The sequence below is a fragment of the Notolepis coatsorum genome (assembly GCF_963971535.1).
Source record: "Notolepis coatsorum genome assembly, chromosome: 14".
Taxonomy (NCBI): domain Eukaryota; kingdom Metazoa; phylum Chordata; class Actinopteri; order Aulopiformes; family Paralepididae; genus Notolepis; species Notolepis coatsorum.
Window position 1 is genome coordinate 33,162,684 of NC_140178.1, and position 24,788 is coordinate 33,187,471.

A 24,788-nucleotide genomic window follows, 5' to 3' on the forward strand; every position below is an offset into this window, starting at 1 on the left:
GTCTTTTTGAAGTTGTGTTACTGACGGACGGAGACAGTGTCGTATATTATTGAATGATGCTCGGTGGCTCTCATTATTTTGTGTATCTGTCGAAACTGATCAGATAGCGCCTTCATCACGACCGCAATGGTAAGTGAGCCAGTTCATTATTAATTGAAAATGGGGGACCCTGATGTAAACAAGACGAAAGTCATTCTCTGGTCTGCATCCCCTTAACAATTGTGTGTATTGAGCTGTACTGTATTGTACCCATTCTGCAATCTGTTAATAAAATGTTCAAGCAATCAATCAATCAAGTTCAGCTACAACAAGCTAACTTGTCACAATATTATTAGCTTACCTTGTATTACAGACAACATCTGACCGCCTTGTGATGAATCAGAGATGACTACTAGCATCTGACTATTTCTTGCAAATATAAAAACATCCTTTACTGTCTTTTACCCTCTTTTTTTTAGACGTGCAAGTTGAGTTTCAGCGTTGGGGAGGACTTTGATGATGAGGTGATTTCAACCCAACTTTATCACACCTGATTGTAATAATGACTTAAGCAGTTAGCATTCTATAACGTACAATGCCCCCCCCCCCCCCCCCCCCCCCCCTTTGTGTGTGTGTGTGTTCTACAGGACCTGCTAGGTACAGACTGGACTACCTCACCAGTATCTAAACCTCCCAGTGCAGCGGCCGCAGCCCCATCCTGTGAACTGCGTGCTTCCTCTGCTGCCTACAACGGACAGAATGCAGTCTCCCTCCAGCCAAATGGAGAACGATCAGTTGCCTCGCATGGTGGTGTGGGATCAGAGAACACGACAACACAGACTACTGCTGCTGGACCGACTGTGGCTTGGGGTTTGAGACAGCTGTCCACGTCTGCTCAACAGCGTTCCACCCCTCTTCCTCCTCCCTCCTCCTCCTCTCTCCTGTCTCACACGGGAGGACAGCAGAAGGCCTTTGTACCCCAGGATGACTTTGATGATTGGGATATTGACTTGGCAGACCTGGATGAGAGTGATCCACAGATGGGGATTGCAACCCATGTCCCTCAGACATTTCATGTACCCGCTCCGGTTGTGGCCAGGATCGAGACTGGATCCAAGCGGCTGCGGCCCTCCACCTGTGGTGGGGCACAGAGTGCGTCTAGTAGTAGTCCGAGAGGGATAAGGACTCCAAACCAGATATCTAGTTTGTCTAGTAGCAACACACCGCTAAGGTCCTCATCCACTGTCTCCTTGCCCTCTCCAGGGCCCCCTCCCCAGAGCCCTGGTGTTTTCCCCGGCCTCACCTCAGCCTCCCCCTACCGCAGCCCCCTTCCCAGGCCCAGAGGGCTCCCACCTCACCAGCCACGAAGAACATGGGCGACCTCAGGGCCGTCCCCCCAGGGCGGCCGCAGCCTGTTTGAGCCCATATCCCCGGGGCCCCCCACCCCCATGACCTCCCCCGGTCTCCACACGCCTGTCTTCACCAATCACCTAGTCCAGCTGGTGTCTGCCTCTAATAAGACCCCCAACAGGAGGCCTCGCTCGGACCCCGGCCGTGCCAAGACACGGCGCTTCCCTGGTCCTGCTGGACTCCTGCCACAACAGGTGCGTCTCCTTCAGCCACCATGGTGGATGTGTTTTGAATTGTCTATAGGAGAATTTTACTGTATCTCAGTTGCTTTCTGGATGTTGTTAATGTCTGTGTCAGCTTGGAGCTGTCCTGTCTCATTTGCGTGATCAACCTTTGGTCAGATTTTAGATTGGCATATATTGATAATACTTAACATCTCTCTCTCTCCTCTTCTTTTTTCTCTCCCCCTCCCTCTCTTCCTCTCCCCCCCCCTCTCTCTCCCCCCGCTCTCTCTCTTTCTTTCTCTCTCCCTCTCTCCCTCACTCTCCCCCTTTCTCTCTCTCTCTCCCCCATTTCTCTCTCTCCCCCCTCCCTTTCTCTCTCTCCCTCGTTTTCTCTCTCTTGCCCTCTCTCCCTCACTCTCCCTCGCTCTATCTCTCGCTCTCCCTCGCCTTCTCTCTCTCTCTCTCTATCGCTCTCTCTTGCTCTCTCTCCCTCTCCCTCCCTTACGGCAGCCTCTTGGGCAGAGCCTGGATGACATTGTTGTATCCATCCCTCAGACTCCTGCTCATGGCGCTGTAGCTCGATTACCAAGCCAGGTGAGGTAATCCAAGTTGTTGTGTCTGGTAACTGCCTATTGATAGAAATGGCCTTTCAATGTGTATATACTGTACATATCAGTGGATGACAGCATCTGCTATTAGATCTCAGATGAGGAGAACAGTATTAGTGGTGTGTGCTTTCAAGTTAGACTGGGAAGCCACAGGCTAATAGGGCCATGGGCTGGGCTCCAAGGTCGTCGGCAGGTTGGTAACATCAACAACTGATAGTACTGGTGGGGGGAGGTTTGGTCGGAGAGCTATGGGGAGAAAAGGGACATTTAGTGTGTCAGAGACCAGACTGCTGTTGCCATGGTATCGTGTCACTTAGTAACGAGAAAAGGGGGCGGGGCCCCATTGCTAGGGGAAATTGTGTGACATCACAATCTGAAACAGGATTTGAAAACACGTCTACGTAATCAGGATTCCCCACTTCACTCAGCAGTAGCCAACTAACTCCATGTTAGTGATGTTAGATCCTGTTGATTTTTCCAACGACGGGGAGGCAAATTAGCCAGGTGACTAGGGGAAAACCGGGGACAGGGTGGAAAGGAACCAAACCTGAGTGTGAGACATAAGATGATCAATTGCGTTGCCAGGGTAACAGCTTGCTTAGACTCTTTACGTTTGTTCCCCGTCAGCTATTGATATTGGCAAAGACTGCAACAGGAAATCAACCTGGGTCCTTTTAGAATGTGTGTGTTGTCTATGTTGTCAAGGTGGAACCGTCAACATGGCGCCAAGCAATAACTCTCAAAGGTCAACATTACCATATTCTCATCACAGGGAAGTATAAACGAGTCTCGATGCGTGATCCGTGATGCACATCGATGAGACGGCTGACGCAGCTGGCTCCTGACAGCCCACTCGTCGCATCAGAACAGGGGTTTCTCATACGCCGAGTGCTTTCTCTCTGTGTGTATAAACACAATTCACAGGCTCCCAGCTCCCAGGGCGATGAAGACGAGTTCAGCGGCGGGCCGTGGGCGGTGATGAAGGCAGAGATGGGACTGGATGAAAGGAATCCCTCCTGTTTCCTGCACTCATACAGTGTCGTGATGGTGCTTCGCAAGGTAACCCTCACTTTTCAACCAATCGTGTGTCATTATTTTAATCCACCGCCTGTCCTTTTGTTGTTTACTGTACAGCACGCTATATAAATCACCAGTGGTGGAAGAAGTACACCGTTCCTTTACTTAAGTGAAAGTAGAAATACCCAGATAAATGAGTACTCTGGTCAAAGTAAAAGTCCTCCATTCAAAATTCTGCTTAAGTTAAAGTACAGAAGTATTTGCTATTGAATGTACTTACCGGTAAGTATCTAAAGTAAAAGTATTGCATTCTACATGATGTTTGTGTATTCTAGTGCTTCTGAGCATTTGATCCTCAATCCATTGACCTCTGAAGGTCATGTTAAAGTGGTATGTGGTCCAGTTATGCTGCTCTGATTAAAGGTTATGTTAAAGTGGTATGTGGCCCAGTTATGCTGCTCTGATTTAAAGGTTATGTTAAAGTGGTATGTGGTCCAGTTATGCTGTTCTGATTAAAGGTTATGTTAAAGTGGTATGTGGTCCAGTTATGCTTCTCTGATTACGTCCTCTTGAAGTTTGACAGGCTTCAAATATTAAAGTATATAATCTCTAGGGCTGACCTTCGATATTTTTTTTGGAATTCGAAGCTTCAGGGCCGAGATTCGATTTTAATTCGAAGCAGCGAAAAAAATTAATAAATAAATAAATAAAAAATTATTAATTAATATATATATATATATATATTTTTTTAAACTTTTTTTATTTACATTTTTTTATGTTGTGGGACTTGTACAGCACTTTGTTCAACTTTGTCAGTGCTGTAAAGTTTAAATCTTAGACAAACGAAACACTTTGCTTTCATAAAATATTGTAAGCCGTCATTTGAGGCTTTATAAAAGCAGCACAATGAACACAAATCTGTCAGTGCAGAGTCCGACCTCATCTTAAATAACAAACGGCATTGCTTGTTGTAGTTAACAAAGAGAGGCAGAGTTGATTTTGCAAAAAATAAATAAATAAATAAAAAAATTCATACATATATATATTTTTTTAATTTTCATATTCGAATCCCATGCCCATCGAACGAAGCTTCTAAGTATTTAAGACAGCCCTAATAATCTCCATAAATCGTTGCCACGTTTTCTATGCAAAATCTTTTTCTTCAAAGTAACTGGATGGTTTGAGACAAATGTAGTGGAGTAAAAAGTACAATATTTCCTTTGAAATGTAGTGGAGTAAAAGTATATAGTTCCCCAAAATGAAAATACTCACCTAAAGTACAAGTAGCTCAAAATTTTACTTAACATGACAAGAGCCTCGCGACCGGAGTGCCGCGTTCTAATTATCCCCAGAACGATCACTCATCAATCGCTCTAATGGACATTCTATTGTTTCTTCACTGTCCTAATGTGTCGCCACCGGTGGCAGTTCCGCATGAATAATTGATCAGCGGTTAATTGGCAAACGATTGCCGAGTAACAGTTGTTCGAACTTGCTCTGAGGCCTCCAGTGTGGGGGTTTCTACTGTGTGTGTGTGTGTGGGGGGTCTCATCCCACCGTCTCCTCCTCTGTACCCATCCCCCCTCAGGCTGCCCTGAAGCAGCTGACCAGGAACAAGGTCCCCAACATGGCGGTGATGCTGAAGAGCATCCTGAACACACACGCCGACGCCAAGGCCGTCTTCAGGGACCCGACAGGTAGGACACACACACACTTCACTAACAGGGTCTCTGCAGGGTATTAAAAAGTCTTAAGATATTTATCTTGTCTATTTTATTTATTGATCCCCTTGGGGACATTCTGGGGGAAAAAAGGATTAAATTCAAAACTTAAAAACTAAAAGTATTAAATTCGGGTATAAAATTTTTTGGGGGGCAGCCCGGCTGTCAAGAGATTAAATAATATCAAATAATATCAAATATATTACATGTTTTTCTATTGAAGTAGTTTTTTTGCGGGGCTGCCAGGAGCTTGGTGCGTCTGGCGAGAGCTTGTATGGAACGCGTGAGAATTTAAATTGGCGCGCAAGTGCAGCCACCAGTTCAGTGTTTTTGGTTTCTTTTGCGAGTATGGTCGTGAAATTGGTATTCAATTTTGTAGTATTAAAAAGTCTTAAATTTAAATAAACCTGCAGATACCCTTGCTAAGAATACTGCTGATCCCGCTCCGCCTGCAACATAATCTGCAACGCCCTGGACTCATTGAAATAACCTCACAGCCTCTTTTTAACTATCGATTGAGCTCCACACAGTAGGAGACCAGAGTTCAGCCATTGTAATATGCTTAATTATACACACACAGCTCAGTGGCCATCCATATTTAATTCCCTCTCTCCCTCTTCAGCTTTCTACTTTCTCTCTGCTCTCACCCCTTTCTCTTATCCACCAAGCGAGCCGATCCGAGGTCAAGCAGGGTGCCTCGCCCTCCAGAGACCCAGCAGCTTGGTGGAGACTGATTATACACCCTAATAGTAGATGCTCTACTCCACAAAGGAGTTAAATGCTTATTAGTGGTTCAATAGCATGGATCAGCAACAGAATTGAGTGGGTATTACGCGCTTCCGAGGCGACGCAAGACTTCAAATCTATAATGTACCTCAGGGTTTCCTTTTAGAAAAGAATTGGTGGCACTCCACGTGTCCTGGAGGACTTCAATGTCCTGAACAAACGTGAGAAATTCTGTTGAATATTATCTGTGTTTGGGCGGCTACGTGGTGCAGTGGGCACGGCGCTCACCACGAATACTGGAGACGCTGGGTTCGCCTGTTCGAACCCAGCGCTCCACATTGCTTTCAGTTTAGCTGGTCTTCCGTACTAATACACATTGGCAGTATTAGGGGGTGGGAAACTGATTGGTGGGGATCGGGCGTTGTAGGGATGGGTGTGAGTAATCAATTACTTGAGTACTCGCTGTTTTCACTCTTTTTGAGGGTGCTCAAAAAGTGCTCGTTTGTGCCACTGAAACGGAAATCCCACTCTGAAATCCTGTGAGTTGTTGCAGGAAAACACTAGGGCTGTCTTAAATACTTCGAAGCTTTGTTCGATGGCACAAGCTTCGAACATAAAAAAAAAATCAAAGTTAAAGTTTTTCTTTTTACTTCGATGTGTGTGTGTGTGCGCGTGTGTCCGCGCACGGGCGCGCATTGGGTGGGGCCGGGGGACAAATACACTGGAGGAAAGTAACCCAGCTCAGCACTTCCCAAATTATATCATCACTATTGCCTGTTTGAAGGATATCATCCTCAAACACATACATGCCTTGTAGAATTCCACACATAAGAAAGAAAGATACTGGGATGAATAAACAAAATAGGAAATAAAATGTAGAAATGCATGCAATACATAAATGAATATGAATCTCCATATATGAAATAGAACATTTAGATAAGGTTAGGGATGGGTACCGAATTCGGTACTTTTGAGGTACCGAACCGAAACACGTCGGTACTACCGAGTATCAAATCAAGTGAGAAACTAAAAAAAGATAAAAAAAATACATTCTTTTATTATTATTTTTTTACTTTTTTCTTTTCATGTCAACGTTCACACGCACAATATATGCTTACCTAGGATTTGACTTGATTCAACAACAAAGCAGTCGGAGCAATGACGAGCCGAAAACTGTCGAAATTGTAGTTATTTGAAGTTTGGATTTTTTTTTACGACTGAGGTAGGTAAATTAAATTTCTTGAGACTAAAGTACCGAAAAAAGGTAACGTTGGGTACCGGTATCGATTCACAGGTACCGGTACCGGTATCGGTTCAAATGTGAAAGGTACCCATCCCTAGATAAGGTGCTACTGAGATGTTTTGGTGAGTTCTTTGTTTTTTTGTGGAAGTAGCCCTTCTTAAAAATGCATGAACATTCACTGATAATTTGTCTGTAGTGGAGTCTACAAGGTCTACATTGCCGGACCATGTAGAATCCGGACCTTGTAAACTGACATAATTCTGTGCATAGTTTATTCTACACAGGCCATATTTCAAATAATCAAAATCTTACTTCATTCATCTTAAACATTCTTGATTTGGGGGATTGGTAGTTCCCATGAAATCTGAAGTTGTTCAAACGACAACAGCGATCCACCTTGAATTAAATCACACAGCCGAGTGAAACCTTGTTGGCTGCGTCACAGTCACGAAAGGGGCTACTTAATTAATTAATCCAATCCACTTTATTTATAGAGCACATTTAAAAACAACAAAGTTTACCAACGTGCTGTACAAGTCCCACAACATAAGATTAAAAAAAATTTACCATATATTATTATTTTTTTTAATATTTTTTTGAAGCTTCGAATTAAAATCGAAGCTCGGCCCCGAAGCTTCGATTGCCAAAAAAAGCTTTGAAGGTCAGCCCTAGAAAACACTGGTCAGCTGGAGCATGAGAGTGTAACCGTGACTGAAAACGTTGTTGCGTTGAACAAGATACAAGATTCCTTTATTGCCACACAACCAGGTTGGTGGTATTCTTGATCGGTACAGAGTGTAATAGCTCTACAATACATGAAACTGGAACATAGATACAAATGGATACATAGACTTCAGGATATTGTGTATACCAACATATCAATTAAACAATGTAAATTACGATTTGGCCCTCTTATCACACATGTGATCCAGACTTGGCGTGACACTCAGAAAGTGGGTACAAAACGCCATCAATGGCACACGCATTCCCCCTATTTAATAACAATCTTCTCCTTATTGGACAACAACCTATTAGATACCCTAGATGGGAAAAGAAAGACATACACACATTGGGGGATATCTTCGATAACTCTGGTCTCCGCTCTTTTCAGGATATATCCAACGGATATGATCTCCCCGGAACCTCCTTTTTTCTTTTAATTACAAATAAGAGCAGCTCTGAAGGCTCATGGCGTGCCATGGGACGCTCCACTAGTGCATCACCGCTTTCACAAATTCTTTTATGACAAAGAGACACCGAGAGGGCGAGGCTTTGTTTCTGACTTTTATCGCCATTTACTCATGTCCTCGTATAAAGACCTTCCCCTGGATACGATTTGGAGAAAGGATGTCCCGGAGTTGGATGTAGATTTTGATTGGGATGCAGTCTGGGAAAATGTTCAGTTATCCTCACACAACCCAGATCACCAACAGATTCACCTAAATTTTATTCACAGGACTTATTTAACCCCTAGACGATTGAATTCAATGGGTCTCAGACTTGACTCTTTATGTACCTTGTGTCCAAACGGCGCCACAGGTACATTTATGCATATGTACTGGGAATGCCCTCCTGTTGTGAGTTTTTGGGAAAATGTTACATATCAGCTCTCAGACATTTTCTCTTTAACCATACCTGTATCTCCTTCTGTATTGTTATTGAATGATCTCTCTCAATTGCCGACCTCTATACAGGTGAAAAGACTCATCCTGGCCGGCCTCACAGCCGCAATTTTTTTTATTGCCTCACGTTGGTTTCACCCAGACAAACTCTGCCCGAAGGTATGGTTTCTCACCTACCTTGATGTGATCTATTTGGAGATATCCACGGCACGTGTTGTAGGGGTTAAGGAATCTAATATCACAATTTGGTTGGCTGCAGTGGCAAAGTTAAAAGAACGCATATAAGTTTGGGATTTTTTTTCTTCTTTTTTTTTACTGAATAATGTATTGTGAGTGTGACTCATGTTGAGGTCCATGGGTGAGCGGGGGAGGGGGGGGAAGAGAACGAGCGAGTGTCCATGTAGGATGATCACTGTACAGTCTGTATCAGTTATTGTCTTGTCATGTGGTGTTAAGTTATTGTCTTGGGAAGTCTTTTTATGTATTATTGTATTGTATGTGATATATGTTTTGTTTCATGTTTGAAAAAAAAAGAGAAAAATAAAATAAAAATATTTGATTAAAAAAAAAATGTATACATAATACAGCACAACATGACACAATAAATACATAAATACAGCACAGCACAACATAAACACACGGAAGAGTCTAGTCCATCTGGTCAGGAGCTTGGTTAGTGTAAGGGGGAGAGGGGGGCCAAGGGAGTTCAGGGTCCGAATGGCGGTTGGGAAGAAGCTGTCCTTGAAGCGGGTGGTTTTTGAAAAGATTGACTTGAAGCGCCTACCTGAGGGCAGGGGCTGAAACAGGGGGTGTGCTGGGTCATAGACTAGTGTTCATAGACTAGTATTGATACGGACATGCTGTTCCATGAGCGGTGAGCTGTTGCAGACAGAGAGTGGAGGTAATGTAATTATTACAAATGGTAACTGACTGTTTTGACTGACTATGCGCATTAAGCATTGGGGTATATTGATTGCATATGTGCATTATGTCCGCGGAGTGAGACATAATATAATTGTGTGTGTGTGACTCAGTGCAATATCTCGTTATTGCTGCTGGCATGTGCTTTAAGATGCGTTCTAAAAAATGATTTCCCTAAACAATTACTCAAGCACTAGTCAAGTAATTCATGCGAGTACTCGATCTGGGAAAACTTTACTCGTGCCCATCCCTAACATAATATATAATTGTATATATATATTATACTTACGCTTGGGGGTTGTGTGTGTGTGTGTGTGTCTTTTCCTGTATTACTGTAGGAGAGATCCAAGGAACGGTGCACAGGCGGCTGCTAGAGGACAGACTGGCTGAGCTCAAGGCCGGCGCTGTGCTGCTGCTCAAACAAGTAAGACCTACCATTGAAACAGCCTACACATATTACACCATGACAATGATACTAGTAAGACCTACCTTTGAAACAGCCTACACATATTACACCATGACAATGATACTAGTAAGACCTACCTTTGAAACAGCCTACACATATTACACCATGACAATGATACTAGTTAGACCTACCATTGAAACAGCCTACACATATTCAGTGGCGTCGCGTGGGTAAAATAACAGGGGAAGCCAAAAAAATTAATAAAAAAAAAATGATTAAACATTTTTATTAATATATATATATATATATTTTTTTTTAAGTCAAGCAGTCACCATGTATGGCTCGGCGGCCAGTCAAACTTTCTTTTTATTTATTTAACAGATTGCAGTATGGGTACAATACAGTACGGCTCAATACACACAATTGTATAAGGGGATGCAGACCAGAGAAAGATGTTTGTCTTGTTTACATCAGGGTCCCCCATTTTCAATTCATAGTGACATTTATGACATACAAGACATCATGACATTTATGGCATAGGGACATACATGACATACAGGTATTTAGTATGGTTACATTTGTGACATATACGATATTCAAATATACAGTACTGTTACCCATAGATCCTGACAGAGTATATGATGGGGAGGAGACTGTACATTAGGAGGGGGTGGGTGGGTGGGAGAGAAATATACATACGGCCGGGAGAGAATATGACGTCTAGAGTCTAGACAAACAAGACAAGACAAACGTATTTCTCTGGTCTGCATCCCCTTAACAATTGTGTGTATTGAGCCGTACTGTATTGTACCCATTCTGCAATCTGTTAAATAAAGTTTTCATTCATTCATTCATTCACGTGTCTGTTGCGCGGCGCGCCCAGCCATCAGAGCGCTCCTACTGTAAAATGAGGAAGCAGCCATTTCAGCCTCAGTTTTACTCGTTTATAAAAAAAATTTTAAATGTTTATTAGCAACGCCGAGCTTTCAAACCCTGCCGCATCTGTGTGTGAAACCCTAATGGAACGCTGGGTACCTTTGACATTTATATCCGATATATTTTGGACCCACCGCTAGCTTTTAAGCAGTGCTTGATGGTGCACATTAACCTGGCTACTACGAGGAATAAGTGACTGCGTATTCCAGCCCCTGGCTTGCATTGCAGTCATGAAAGGGTCTACAAGCTTGCCTGATAACGTTAGTTAGTCCTTAGTCAGGCTGCTCAGTGCTTACCTGGTCAATAATGTGGTCCTCCTCTTGCCAGATAGATTTGTTAAATCATAATATCCACAGTGGTGTGCTCTGCTGGTCCTCAGTAAATGTCCCGCCGGCGAAAATAAGTTGCTATTAAAGTGCTAAATGTTAGATACACTAATAGAGGATTCGAACGTGCCCGCTCTGTTAATAACATTTTCAATCAATCCTGCGAGGGTTTGACGTTCAGACGTGTTCTGACCTGCCCCGCCTCCAGGGGGGGAAATATGCTGAGTGCAAAGGGGAGGCCACACTCATGTGTCTTCCTCACAGCCCCGTTTTAAACTTTTAGGGTGTGGCAGTCAGCTCGAATCTGATTGGCTAGGATCGGATTTGGACTCTAGATACATGAATCACATGCTGGAAGCCTGGAGAAAGAGACCTACCCCCTGCCTCCTCTCCTCTATACTAGCTGCAGTGAGCATAGTGAGGCTGACAGTGTGTTAGAGGGAGTGAGAAGGAGAAGAGGGAGACATTAAAAAAAAAAAAAAAAAAAAAAAAAAAATTATAACACAGATGAAAAAGAATGTAAACTATATTAAAAAAAAATTATATATTTTTTTTTTCTTTTTTTTTCTTTCATATTTCATATTTGATATGAATTCATATTTCAATAGGGAGGCATGGCTTCCGTTGGCTTCCATAAGGATTCGCCACTGCACATATTGCACCATGACATTGATACTAGTAAGACCTACCTTTGAAACAGCCTACACATATTGCACCATGACAATGACACTAGTAAGACCTACCATTGAAACAGCCTACACCATGACAATGACACTAGTAAGACCTACCATTGAAACAGCCTACACCATGACAATGATACTAGTAAGACCTACCATTGAAACAGCCTACACCATGACAATGATACTAGTAAGACCTACCATTGAAACAGCCTACACCATGACAATGATACTAGTAAGACTTACCATTGAAAAAGCCTATAGATTACACTGTGACAGTGGCATCTGCCACCTGAGTGGCTCTTCTAGGGGCTCTGAGACACGGGTAATAATAATAATAATAATAATAATAATAATAATAATAATAATAATAATAATAATAATAATAATAATAAACGCTTTGTATAGCATCCTCCATACAAGAATTGCAGCCCAAAGTGATGCAATTAGACAAAAATAGACATAGGCATAAAATGAGCATAAAAATAGACGGGCATAAAATGAGCAGAGAATTGACTAAAACCAATGCATAAAGTGGAGACATTTGTATAAAATAGATGGCAGCATATAATTTACAGTACAATAATTATATTGTGGATGTAATGAGTAAGTGGCAGAGTGCATTAAAAGGCTCAGGTGAAGAGGTACATTTTTAGCTTATGGTTGAAGATATTTATTGAACAGCGGTGGTAAGATGTTTACAAGCCAGGAGCAGATGAAACATGCTGTCTAGACAGAGTTCTCTGTGTGTGGGGGATGCAACAACTCTTACACAAGTCTAATTAGCTTGACCGTGGGCCACTGGGCCAGTGTGGCTGCTTAAACCAGCCATCCCCACACCACATACACCCGTGATGGCGCCGCAACGGCCGGCTGCCTCTCCGTGTGCTCCGTCGAGACTGTGCTTCATTTTGTTAATTTTTATAGTTTTAAGGGTTTTGTTTGTACCAACTGTTGGTGACTTTCTATTCTATCCTTTTATATAGCGCACTTTCAGGAGCAAAACGGAAAGAAGCATTTCATATAAAAGTATTCTGTATTTCTATATGACAACTAATAAAGAAACTTGAAACTTGAAGTTCAGATATGAAGCAAAGAGAAATATTGTCTCGCTTTGCTCTCATTAGTTTGACAGTTGATGACTAGCAAAACTGATGCGGAGACATGCTAATGTGTTTGAACAGTGGTATTGTTGACATTTACAAAAACGACATTTCTAAATGTAGCCTATTCAATATCTATATGCCACAGAGCATTCATAGCAGTCTGTTTCATATTCATCGTTAAGATATACCTATATTTGTTCCATCTCGCCTGGTGAATTTCTCACTCAAGTTGAAATATTTTCAACTCTAAAGCGAAGCTGTGTTAGTTTGCCTCCGTCCACGTCTTTCAATTGACTTTGTATGCATTCGCGCCGCCTCAAAATTCCCCTTTGCATTCTGATTCTGATATATGAACGAACAGTAAGACTTGCCATTCAAATGGATTATACAGTACATATTAGTATTGCACCCATGACGATACTTGCAACTCGTTGTTTTTCCTTTGATGCCTCTTAACTCTTGGAATGTCCTCCAACTCTCACTGAAGTTGGAGGTTCTCCCTTCTCTTGGTATGTTTAAACCTATGATTTAAAATTCAGACCATTGTGTGACTACTGTTTTAGCCGATTTTCTTATTCTTAAATTTTTTTATTATTATTTCTTTATTACTTATTATGTTGTTTCATTTTCTGTGGATATTGCTTTCTATTATGTACTGTTTACATTTGTACAATAGTCATTTCTGTAAATGAGGGAAACCTCAGTCAGAAGCTTACGATTTTAAATAAAGGTTGAAATTAAATAGAAAAATAAATTATAGATCCATGACACTAAGAATTTAGACTCATATTTTTCCCATGATAATAAACCAATGACTATGATTCATTCGACCCATGGTAATTAGGGCTGTCACTTTTTCTGAAAATCAAGTTTGAACAAGTCCAAAGTAAAATAGAATTTGTTCAAATGAATTATATTGTGGCCCCCTTCCACCCCAGCTGCCCCATGCCTTTTCATGATGGCAAGCAATCCCAAAACAATTATTGATGTCATCAGTTTAGAGAGAGAGAGAGACATGCCACAACTGATAAAATTACATCCTTTCCTTCATAACAGTGGACTGTGCTCCTCTGGCAAGTTTTGTGTCCATACAAAGTGGTTTGGATAATGTGTGGACTTGCCTGCAGCAGTCGGGCCGCAGCCAAACTTATTTGGGCACATAGGGAGAGACACAAGCAATTAATTAGCTCTGATTAATCAATTTGCTGTGCTTTTTGGAGACACATTTTTTCTTTTACTCTTGGGTGTGGGGCGGCCTGGCAGGGAGGGGAATCATTAATTTAACATTTGGTGTTTTGCTACACCCACCAAAGGCATTTTCAATGCAAGGGAAGAAAGGGGTGCTGGAAAATCTTTTTTTTAAAGGTTTGTACATTTATAAGTTGCAAATAAACAGATGTATGCCATTTTTCTTTTACTTAAACTCGTTTCTTAGGTTTTATGCTAACGAATATGCTCCACAGATTCAAGAAAGTCATTGGACATACAGCCATTGGACATTGCCAGTCAAATTGACATACAGTAGGCTACAGTCTAGAATTGTCTCTCTCAGGATTCACACCAAGTTGAAAATGTCGCCCTTATCCTGTCTGCACATGGCAGTGTTTTTGCGACCCATCCGTAGTATCTGTTCACATTACCGGATCCATCCATCTTACTTGTTGTAATTGTAAGCTACAGTAAGAGTCCATAACCCCACAGTGGGCGTCTGTTGTTACTGATGCTGGACACAATTTCAACCAAAATGGACAAGAGCTCTTCTCCTATTTACTGCTGTAAATTATAAATAAATAGCCTAAATAACTGAATAAACTAAAATATACTTATCCATAGATCACAAAAACAAATTACCTCGATAGTCTATCTTGCCAACTGTGGTAAAACAACCGGGGCCTGGGAAGTACAGCTATGTGGTTAGTGTAGCAGGCTGTATGTGGTTAGTGAAGCAGACTGTATGTAGTTAGTGAAGCAGACTGTATGTGGTTAGTGAAGCAGGCTGTATGTGGTTAGTGAAGCAGACTGTATGAGGTTAGTGAAGCAGGCTGTATGTGGTTAGTGAAGCAGACTGTATGTGGTTAGTGAAGCAGGCTGTATGTGGTTAGTGAAGCAGGCTGTATGTGGTTAGTGAAGCAGGCTGTATGTGGTTAGTGAAGCAGGCTGTATGTGGTTAGTGAAGCAGGCTGTATGTAGTTAGTGAAGCAGGCTGTATGTGGTTAGTGAAGCAGGCTGTATGTGGTTAGTGAAGCAGGCTGTATGTGGTTAGTGAAGCAGGCTGTATGTGGTTAGTGAAGCAGACGGTATGTGGTTAGTGAAGCAGACTGTATGTGGCTAGTGAAGCAGACTGTATGTGGCTAGAATAGAATAGAAATACTTTTATTATCCCGTGGGAAATTTGACTAGTAGTGAAGCAGGCTGTATGTGGTTAGTGAAGCAGGCTGTATGTAGTTAGTGAAGCAGACTGTATGTGGTTAGTGAAGCAGACTGTATGTGGTTAGTGAAGCAGACTGTATGTGGTTAGTGAAGCAGACTGTATGTGGTTAGTGAAGCAGACTGTATGTGGTTAGTGAACAGACTGTATGTGGTTAGTGAATCGGTCACAAAGGCTGTATGCAGCGGTGCTGTGTGGACACTGTTGCCCGTGCGGCGCTGGTCTTGCAGAGGGTTTTTCCTTCAGCTTTCAACTAATTCCTCTCCTGTTGACTCTGGACAGGTGGGCGTGTTCTCTCCCTCCCACCGTAACCATTACCTGAACGTCACGCCCAACAACCTGCTGAAGATATATCCTCCTGACGGACACTGCCTGTCCGCCAGTCAACTCTGCCCACCCGTCCTGGTGAGTCAAACCACTACACTTAAGACTCCAATTGGATTATATTAAAATAAAATGTTCCCACTTTTTTAAATGTTTTTTATTCTTTGGACATGTTCTTTTCAACTACAGTGTGAGTAGGGATTTATTTCTTTGCATATCCCACTGAGAAAGACGTGCATATGAGCATGAGGGGACGGAGTGCAGGGCACCCCTGAAGCAGACGGGTTCAGTTTCAGGGTTAACCCTTTCACTGCGACAATACAGAAGGTTAACCCTTTCACTGCCACACTACAGAAGGTTGACCCTTTCACTACCACACTACATAAGGTTAACCCTTTCACTACCACACTACAGACTGTTAACCGTCTGTAGTGTGGTAGTGAAAGGGTCAACCTTCTGTAGTGTGGCAGTGAAAGGGTCAACCTTCTGTAGTGTGGCAGTGAAAGGGTTAACCCTTTGGTAGTGTGGTAGTGAAAGAGTTAAATGCTGCTTCAACAAGAATGGACACATTACAGGGATCAAACCCATGACCGTTGAGTCACGTGACTCAAATGGTGTACCCAAGAGATGTCTGCAACATTGTTTGCAGAACAAAATCACTAAGGGGGCGTTTGAATTCGGGCACTCTATCGCTAATGCGATGCCTTCCTTTGCCCTCCTGTAGAACATGGCCTGTGTCAGCCTGTGTCAGCTGTTCCTAGGGGTGCCAACTGTACTGCATTAGCCAGGACATCCCGCAAATTGGGCTAAATTGGTTTGTCCTATACAGGACTTCCCTTGTCCCGAATATTGACTGACTGCCAAATGCTTTGTGATAAGGAGTGGAGAGGAGACAGTATGCTGTTTTTTAAGGACCATGGACAACGCAGTTTGTCGTCATTTGACCCTGGCTCATGCCAAATTAAAATCAAGATGGATCATTCAAATGTTGTTTATTTCCCTTCTATATAATTCTGTTTATTTCACACGTGTTTCCTTTTGTATTCCTATCAAATTATTGTGTTTGCTGTAATGCTGCTGATATTGAGTGATTGTCAATAGACAGTCTCTCAAACAAGAACTTTGAGAGAGAGATGAGTCATAATAATAAGTAAGAGTTTGCTGTTTAGCTGACAAGCCCATTGTTCAGTTCAAACTATTGTTATGATCAAGTCGGTAAAATTGTCTTAAAAAAAAGTGCAAGTTCAACATTTTGTTGACTGTTTTACCTGGTAAGATTGCACATGCACATACAATGGTCCCATGGACTTATTTTTCCTGTGGAGAACCAGATGGAGTAATTTGGTGTTATTTCATGGCTGCCTGAGAGAGGCTACTTTAACCCTTTCATTACCACACTACCAAAGGGTTAACCCTTTCACTGTGACAATACAGAAGGCTAACCCTTTCACCACCACACTACAGACGGTTAAAGCATGCCCCCAGAAACACTGTGCATGTATTCTGTGTCTTCTTCAGGCCTTTTGTCACATATTTGGTAGTGAGAAAGTAGGCAACCCTAGCTGTTCCCTTAATAGCAGCTTCTCTATTTAGGAGCCTGTGTTGTCGTCTCCCGGTGTCCCTGATGGCCACATGTCTCAGATGCATCTGGTGTTCGAGGAGGAGGAGGAGGAGAACAGCGGGGAGGCAGGTCCAGTTCCAGCAGACTGTAGAGGCCACTCCAGCGGGACCCCTGAAACGCCAGCTGGAAACCCAGCAGCTCCGGCGTCGTACCCCACCTGGGATGCAGGTGGGGCTTTTTCACAATCAATAATAGTGATGGGCATACATTTTCGAATATTCAAATAGTGGTTAAATTATAAAGAAAAAATATAATTGTTAATGCGAATATTGTTTTGTCTCAAAAATTATATTTCCCTTTTTTACCGGCACCTACACTGTACAGTGTATTAAGAAGGGACTCTGTTAACTGTTACACCACTGAACGGCATGCTGGGTACAGCTCACTTGCCAGGTAGCATAACAGTCTGTTAACAGCTGGGAGAACAGAAGTGAAAGATAAAGAAAGAGCGCTTGCTTTGACTCCTAAATATCTAGCGGTTGGCAATGACAGCAGCCAGCATAGCTCTCTTGTTTGATTATCTCACATTCGCTAGTATTAAGTAAAAACAATATCATAATAATCATATGTTATGAGGTTTGCCCCTCCCTAATCGATAATGGTCCCGTTGAAACGTCTGGAATGGGAAAAAGTGAGGGGTGTTCATCTTTGTTTGTCTTTGTCTTTGTTTGACTTTTCTGCTCTGTTTTACAGATGATGACCTGGACGAACTCCTGGGAGAGTTACCCGAGGAAGCGTACAGCCTTTGACATCGTCTTCAGCGAGCTTTGGAGTTTGGCTATTTCACATGGCTGGCTACGGTTCAACTTTGCATCCATCTCCTCAGTCAAGTCATGATTTATTCCGATCATAGAATCATGAGCACAAAACATCTTGTACAATATGTATATAGTGAAAAAGATTTTCTGTTTCTGTATATTAAAAGAAAGTTTGTCCAGTTTAAAATACATCATAGACTCAATAAATATGGTCCGATTTTGTTTTCTACTCTGGAATTTCTGTGCAACCATAATTACTGGATATGTTGTGTTGTAAGAGTGTAAATAGTTATCAACATCTGCTCAAAGAATTAAACGCCTCCACAAATCCACTTTGTTGATTTGAATTCCTCTTTTTATTGTGGCATTTTAGGAAGGCTGCAAATAAGTATATATTTATATCAAATGATATGTAATATTTAAGATGTGTAAATTGCTAAATCACTGTGCTTTTCTGTAATTGTAATCCCAAGTAAACGTCTGAAGAAGCATCCGTCTAGCCTGGAGACTTGAATTTTTCTATTTCTTTCCGTTTCTATTTTCATGTCTTTGTCCCGACCTCAAAGCCCACTGGATACACTGGTTCTGTGATTACCATGCATTAAGAGTGTGTCAAGGCCTGGGACAGCGGGGGGCCAGTCTGTGTGCAGTTGAAGCCCCTTCCATCAGCCTGGCCAACTGTATTTACCCAGCGCTGTCCAGGGAGGATCATCTGAGGGAGGCACAGCCTGACTAATGGGGTTTTATCAAGGCTTTAGCAGCGGGATCCGACTGGAACACAAACCCTGACTACTCTTCACTGCTGTCTGTCTCTCAGATGATGTTAAAAGAGATGCCGCTGTCATATCAAAATTCAAAACCTTGTTTCTCCAAAATGTGTTTCATTTTCCGTCTTCTTTTCTGATTACCGGTAATTCCCGTTTGAAAGTACATTGTGAACGTGTGTCCTATAGTGCTTATGAAGCGTATTCTGTCGGGTAAATAAGACTCACAAACGGCCAGTTTCAGACACTTTAACACAACACTATATTCGTATCTATTTATTTATTACAAAAAAATATTTGCACTACATCCCAACATCATTTTAGCATTTAAAAAAGTTAGCATTTTGTACTTTAGTTTGTATATTTGACTTTATTCTTTTGACTTTTTTACTGTATGAAGCACATTCTCGGGGCTCATACAGAACCAAGTATTTCACTGTAATGTACATGTACTGTATGTGACAAATAAAACAAAACTTGAACTCGTGTTCAGGAAAAGGTTGAATGGAACCTGATCTGGTAACCAGGCTGCCTGTATTCTTAACCCAAACGGTGCATGCTTCCGCGTTCCCTTTTTGCGCTCTGATTGGCCACTGATGTTTCTGGTCGCACCAATCGTGTGACGGCAAGTTCTTTCCCCGGTTAAGCTTAGGCACTCTTTCGAAGTTGGTTAAGGTTCAGACCCGGGCATTAGGGGGCCGGGCCCGCCCACCAAGTTAGCTGTGCCCACCCTGGTAAATTTTTTTTTTTTGTCAATCAAAGTCGACTATCCAAATCCTTAGTCGGGGACAGCCCTAGTGGGCACTTATGTCAACAACAACACTACTGAAGCTAGTACGGCACTCTGTGAGAATTCGTTTTCTACCCTCAAGAACGTCTTTACAGAACATCGCCTTAGTATGCTTCATCGACGCAAGGCCAATTTAATTCAGTTGGCATTTGAGAAGGACTTAACAAAAAAGTTCAGGAATGAATGGAGGGGCAGTGTTTTAAGAAGATTTCACTCTGTCCCCAAACGCCGCTTGCCGCTCTACTAATGATGGTGAGTAGCCTGTGGAGGAATTTAGTTTGCTTTTTTATGCACCTTATTTTTGTCAGTGAATTCATAAGTGTTGAATAAATGGAGACTTTTCAAAGATATAGAATAGAATAGAAATGTATTATCCTGAGGGAAATTTGACACTGCGAATCACTCAACATTAAACATTTAGACAGAACAAGTCACGAATAACAAAACAAATGGCCTAAGAATAGAATAAAATGAAATGGAATAAAAGATACAGTAAAAATATACTGAAGTCTACAGTAGGTGTAATATTGCACAGTGGTGTTTAAAAAGTAAGAGTCCAGGAAGATGGTAACTGTCACTCTGTGCTCAGTGATGCAGTGAGGCACAGTGATGCATTGTATAGTCTGATGGCTGTCGGAATGTAGGACTTCCTGTGCCGTTCAGTGCTGCATTTAGGTAGTGTGAGCCTATAACATGCTCCTCCTGTCAGCCAAGTCTGGGTATAGTGGGTGGGTGGGGTTTTCCCTGATGGCCTGGAGCTTAGCAAGGTTCCTCCTCTCCACCACCCTCGCTAGAGTCCAGCTCCACCCCAACCACGCTACTGGCCTTCCTGACCATCTTATCCAGCCTGTTTGTGTCCCCTGCTCTCAGTTCGCTGCCCCAGCAGGTTTGTTATATATATCCGTTCAGTCTGTTTTTGTATAAGTGAATGTTCTTAAGATAGAGAGAAATTTGATTTTTCAATTGCCTCTCTGCTGTTTAGTTCAGCACCTTGGGCAGCACCAAGGAAGCCACAGCGCTGTTGTCCCAGCTGAAACGTATAAAAGGGAACCTGTGTTGAAAAACCATTGTGCCCCCCCGAGAACATTTTATGCCCCCCCACTAATTTGTTTCTGCAGCCTGGTCTGTTAAGGTTAGAGTTTGTCTTAGAGCATGGCGATAGAACGGTTAGGGTTAGGGTTTGCTGCTGGTCGAGGCGGAAATGGGCGCGTCACGCGATTGGGCGCACATGTCACATGATCAGAAACGTCAGTGGCCAATCAGATTCGTAAAACGCATGAACCGTTTGGGTTAAGAATAGACGCAACCAGGCTGCGTCGTCTCCCACCAACAGGGGGCAGTGGTTAACACCCTCTCCGCTGTTGACGCTGTTGCTCCCTTGCTCCTTGTGGACATCATTAGTCAAGTGCCTGAGCATTATGAACTTCAAGCACACAGATATGCATAACCCATTTTGAGAGTCACCACACTCCCAATTGCAACGGAATCCCAGAGAAACTGAAAATATACATCTTGTGTGCATGCGTGCACACGCTCAATGTGATTGTTACGATTGCTCTTTCCTTTGTCGGCAGATCTTCCCATTAAGGTGGTCACAAAAAGCCGGTCTATACTTGGCTCAATTCCAGCAAGTGTGCGGATGTTGCACCGGACAAATGGGCCCTTCAACTTCAATCACCTCACCTCTCTCCAGTGGTAATAATCAGCTGTGCCCGGTCTCCCCTTCTCTCTCTCTCCTCACTTTTACCTTTCATAATGATCTCCTGGTGAGCGCTTATTCATTTCCATAATCCTTTAAGATAGTATGAAAGTGTAATTACTCTTTCAATCTCGACAAACATATCAGAGCTTCTTATAAAAAAAAGGCGATAAAATGTAAATCCCTAATTCTTATCTGTAGTTTTGTCCACCTGGGGTTTCACACCTTGGGGGCGTAGAACGTTTTTAACTGATGGAAAATAAAGTTACATTTCCAAGGTTATAGTCAAGAGAAATAGCCGTGTAAAAGTCTGAAAATAAGACCAGCAACGAGCCAGATGCTGGTATATTCTGGCTGTAGTAGATAGGAAATTCAGGTGGCTGGTAGAATTCTGAATCCACTTGCCACTGAGGCACGTTTGATATCCCTGATCCTATCCATCTTTTTGTAACAGGCTGCTGATTTGGACTGCATTAATAATTCATTTTGATTCCCGGCTTATAGAATAAATCAAAGGCTTCAGTAAAGGTCACAAACATGCTCTTAGGTTTGGGGGGAGGTGAATAGATTCAGCAACAGCAGACATGGCCCAAGTATGGGACTAATGGACACAGACTGAATCACTAGTGAAGCCATCCACTCCAATAAGCACAGTCCTCCTCAGTTGGTCCTTTCCTACCAGGGGAGTGATGTTCAGCTTCTGAATCCACAACCATACATACAGTGCGCTACATGACAATAACAAACTCAGCAAGGCCAACGGCTTCTCTGTTACAAGGAAAGATGAAATTACTAGGGATGTCCGATATTATCGGCCTACCGATATTATCGGCCGATATCGGCATTAAAATGTGATATCGGAAAATATCTGTATCGATTTTCAAATTTTTTTTCTATAACCTTTATTTACCCAGGCAAGCAAGTAAGAACAAATTCTGATTGTATTTATTGTCAAAAGTATGCATAATGTTGTGTTAATTCCACAACAAGAGATATGTAATGTTAATTACCTGAAATTATTCCATTTTTTGGGGGGGTGGGACCCTGCATATATTGATATCGGTTGATATCGGTATCGGAAATTAAGAGTTGGACAATATCGGTATATCGGTATTGGTAAAAAAGCCAATATCGAGCATCCCTAGAAATTACCTACCTGGGTTCCACCCTAGAGGCAAATCTTTCCTGTGACAAAATGGCAACCAATGTAATAATACAAAAAAAAGTCAACTAACTAACAAGATTCTTGTACCGGATCTCCTCTCTGGTAAACAAGAATACCTTGAAGACTCTTAACAGGAGCACTCATTCAAGGGTACTACGATTATGCTTGCACCTCAAAGGCCCTAAAAACAAGACTACAAACATCACAAAACAAACTGGTCAGACTACTGCTTGACCTTACTCCTAAAACCCACCTCACCCCTGCCCATTTTGACAACCTAGGATGGCTTAGAGTAGACAACAGAGTACAGCAAGTTGCAATGGGCCTGGTACAAGATACACTACACCACTAAGATACCCATGTACATGTCGAAATACTTCCCAAAGGTCAGTGAATTCCACGACCACAACACCAGAGGGAGTTCCACAAATCATGTTCAACCCAGATTCGGCTCAAACAAGGGACTAAACACGTTTCTCAATTATGCCACAACAATGGAACGCCCTACCCACAGCCGTAAAATAATGTAAATCCCTACCCTCCTTCAAAACCGCTCTCAAAGAGCACAGACGGGTGGCTGCAATTAGGAACTGGCCCCGGTAAATGTCCAAATCCCCCACCCACCCACCGAACCCCCTCCAATGTACAGTTTCTTCCCCTTCGAATGTATATATCTTTTTTTATGATCTCTTGTTGAAGTCAGAGGTTCTGTGTAGGATTGTTAGTAACTGTCTAACTGCATATATAACTGTTTCCACTAGTAACTGTCTAACTGCATATATAACTGTTTCCACTAGAGGGCGCTCTAGGCGGAGCCACTCAGGAACACCACCAGGTGACGAGTATAAATAGAGATGTCTCCTCCCATTCTTTCTCTTTCCCTCAGCCTCTCAGTGAGAGGAGAACTATAGAACCACATTATTATTATTGTCGCCCTATAGCCGGATTCTGTCAACATTTCTTTCTCTCAAACAGTACTGTATATTGTGTATAATTCTTGTATGTAGTAAATGTTGTGATGAAACAGTACTGTATATCTGTATGTCATGTATGTCATAAATGTCTTGATGAATTGAAAATGGGGGACCCTGATGTAAACAAGACGAAAGGCTTTTTTTGGTCTGCATCCTCTTAACAATTGTTTGTATTGAGCCATACTGTATTGACTATTGTACCCATTCTGCAATCTGTTAATAAAGTTTTCAATCAATCAATCAATCAATCAATCAATCAATCAATCAATCAATCAATCAATCAATCAATCAATCAACGACATAGTATGGAGAATAAACACATCCATGCACAAAGACAGCTAATGAATGACACTGTCATGGTTGGGTGATTTTTAACCATGGAATGGTTGTGCTCTACTTGAGGATCAGATGTATTCAGCATACTGTATGTCTACCAGAAATATGACCTGGCTGTTGGTGAAGACAATATTCACATAAAAGTAACATAGCATACTGGTCTATAAATGTGGAAAAATATATAAACAGAAGTGAATATAAAATATAATCAGCTATCCTAATGAAAGACAGGGGCGGAGCTTCCTACAGGCGATATAGGCGGTCACCTAGAGCAAATTTATTTTATTTTATTTTTTTATTTTTTTGCTCTGCGCAGTTTTGGCGCCCCCCTCTATATCTGCAACCATTATTTTTACATTAAAAAAATTCTAACATAAGGGAAAATTAGCCAAAAATCTAAAACGGTCGGTCGGTCTGAGCCTCAGCTTTAGGTGTTCACAGTCAGAACATGCTAGAGCGCTGTGCATTGATGGGTATCGGTCAAGTGTTTATAGAATTGAGCGTTGAGGAAAGAAAGACTAACGTTAGAGAACTATGAAGAGGCAAAAGCCATCCGGCCATCCAGTATAAAAAGAGAAGAAAACGTGCCAAGGTGAAAGGTATGCAATTTTGTACAACTTCCAAGACCTGCCACACCAAGAGCTGATGAAACAAGCAGAGGCACTTGTACACACCTTAAACCATGGAGGGCAATCTGATTTGGATGGGAAGGAGCTGGCTCAGGAGTTGGACAATTTGATGTGATTGATGACTTTGCAGCGAGGAAGGCCAGAAGGATTGCACTGTAAATGGAAACCAGTAGGAGCTACAGGCTAACCTTGAAGTGTGATGATAGGCAGTGGTGAACCTCGCCTAGGGCGCCAAATGTGCTAGGTCCGTACCATGTCAACTTACCCCCAAAACAATCACAGTTAGATACAGTATGTTCTCCAAATTGTTCAGTCCTAGTTTTGAGCACAGTAGCCTATTTCAACTGATAGATACAGTATAGGCTTTGTGTAATATGAAGTACAACTCATAATAATGGTAACTTGATATTTGATGTCTCTGCCTCTCGCTATACTTTG

The 24,788-nt window shown here is 42.2% G+C and overlaps 1 protein-coding gene across 1 annotated transcript; it reads left to right on the plus strand.

Annotated features, from left to right (window-relative positions):
- On the plus strand, window positions 1-18,203 carry hrob (homologous recombination factor with OB-fold). The gene is made up of 10 exons (XM_084328728.1): window positions 1-129; window positions 459-503; window positions 627-1,583; window positions 2,064-2,147; window positions 3,086-3,220; window positions 4,767-4,875; window positions 9,750-9,835; window positions 15,573-15,695; window positions 17,208-17,403; window positions 17,929-18,203. The coding sequence occupies exons 1-10, from the start codon at window positions 127-129 to the stop codon at window positions 17,982-17,984; spliced, it is 1,794 nt and encodes a 597-aa protein (XP_084184854.1). The 5' UTR covers window positions 1-126; the 3' UTR covers window positions 17,985-18,203.
- The last annotated feature ends 6,585 nt before the right edge of the window (window positions 18,204-24,788 follow it).

Bases quoted from the DNA above. Each gene is read 5' to 3' on its own strand.
- hrob (XM_084328728.1), top strand. The intron at 3,221-4,766 runs GTAACCCTCACT...ATCCCCCCTCAG, and splicing joins TCGTGATGGTGCTTCGCAAG to GCTGCCCTGAAGCAGCTGAC. The intron at 15,696-17,207 runs GTGAGTCAAACC...TTCTCTATTTAG, and splicing joins AACTCTGCCCACCCGTCCTG to GAGCCTGTGTTGTCGTCTCC.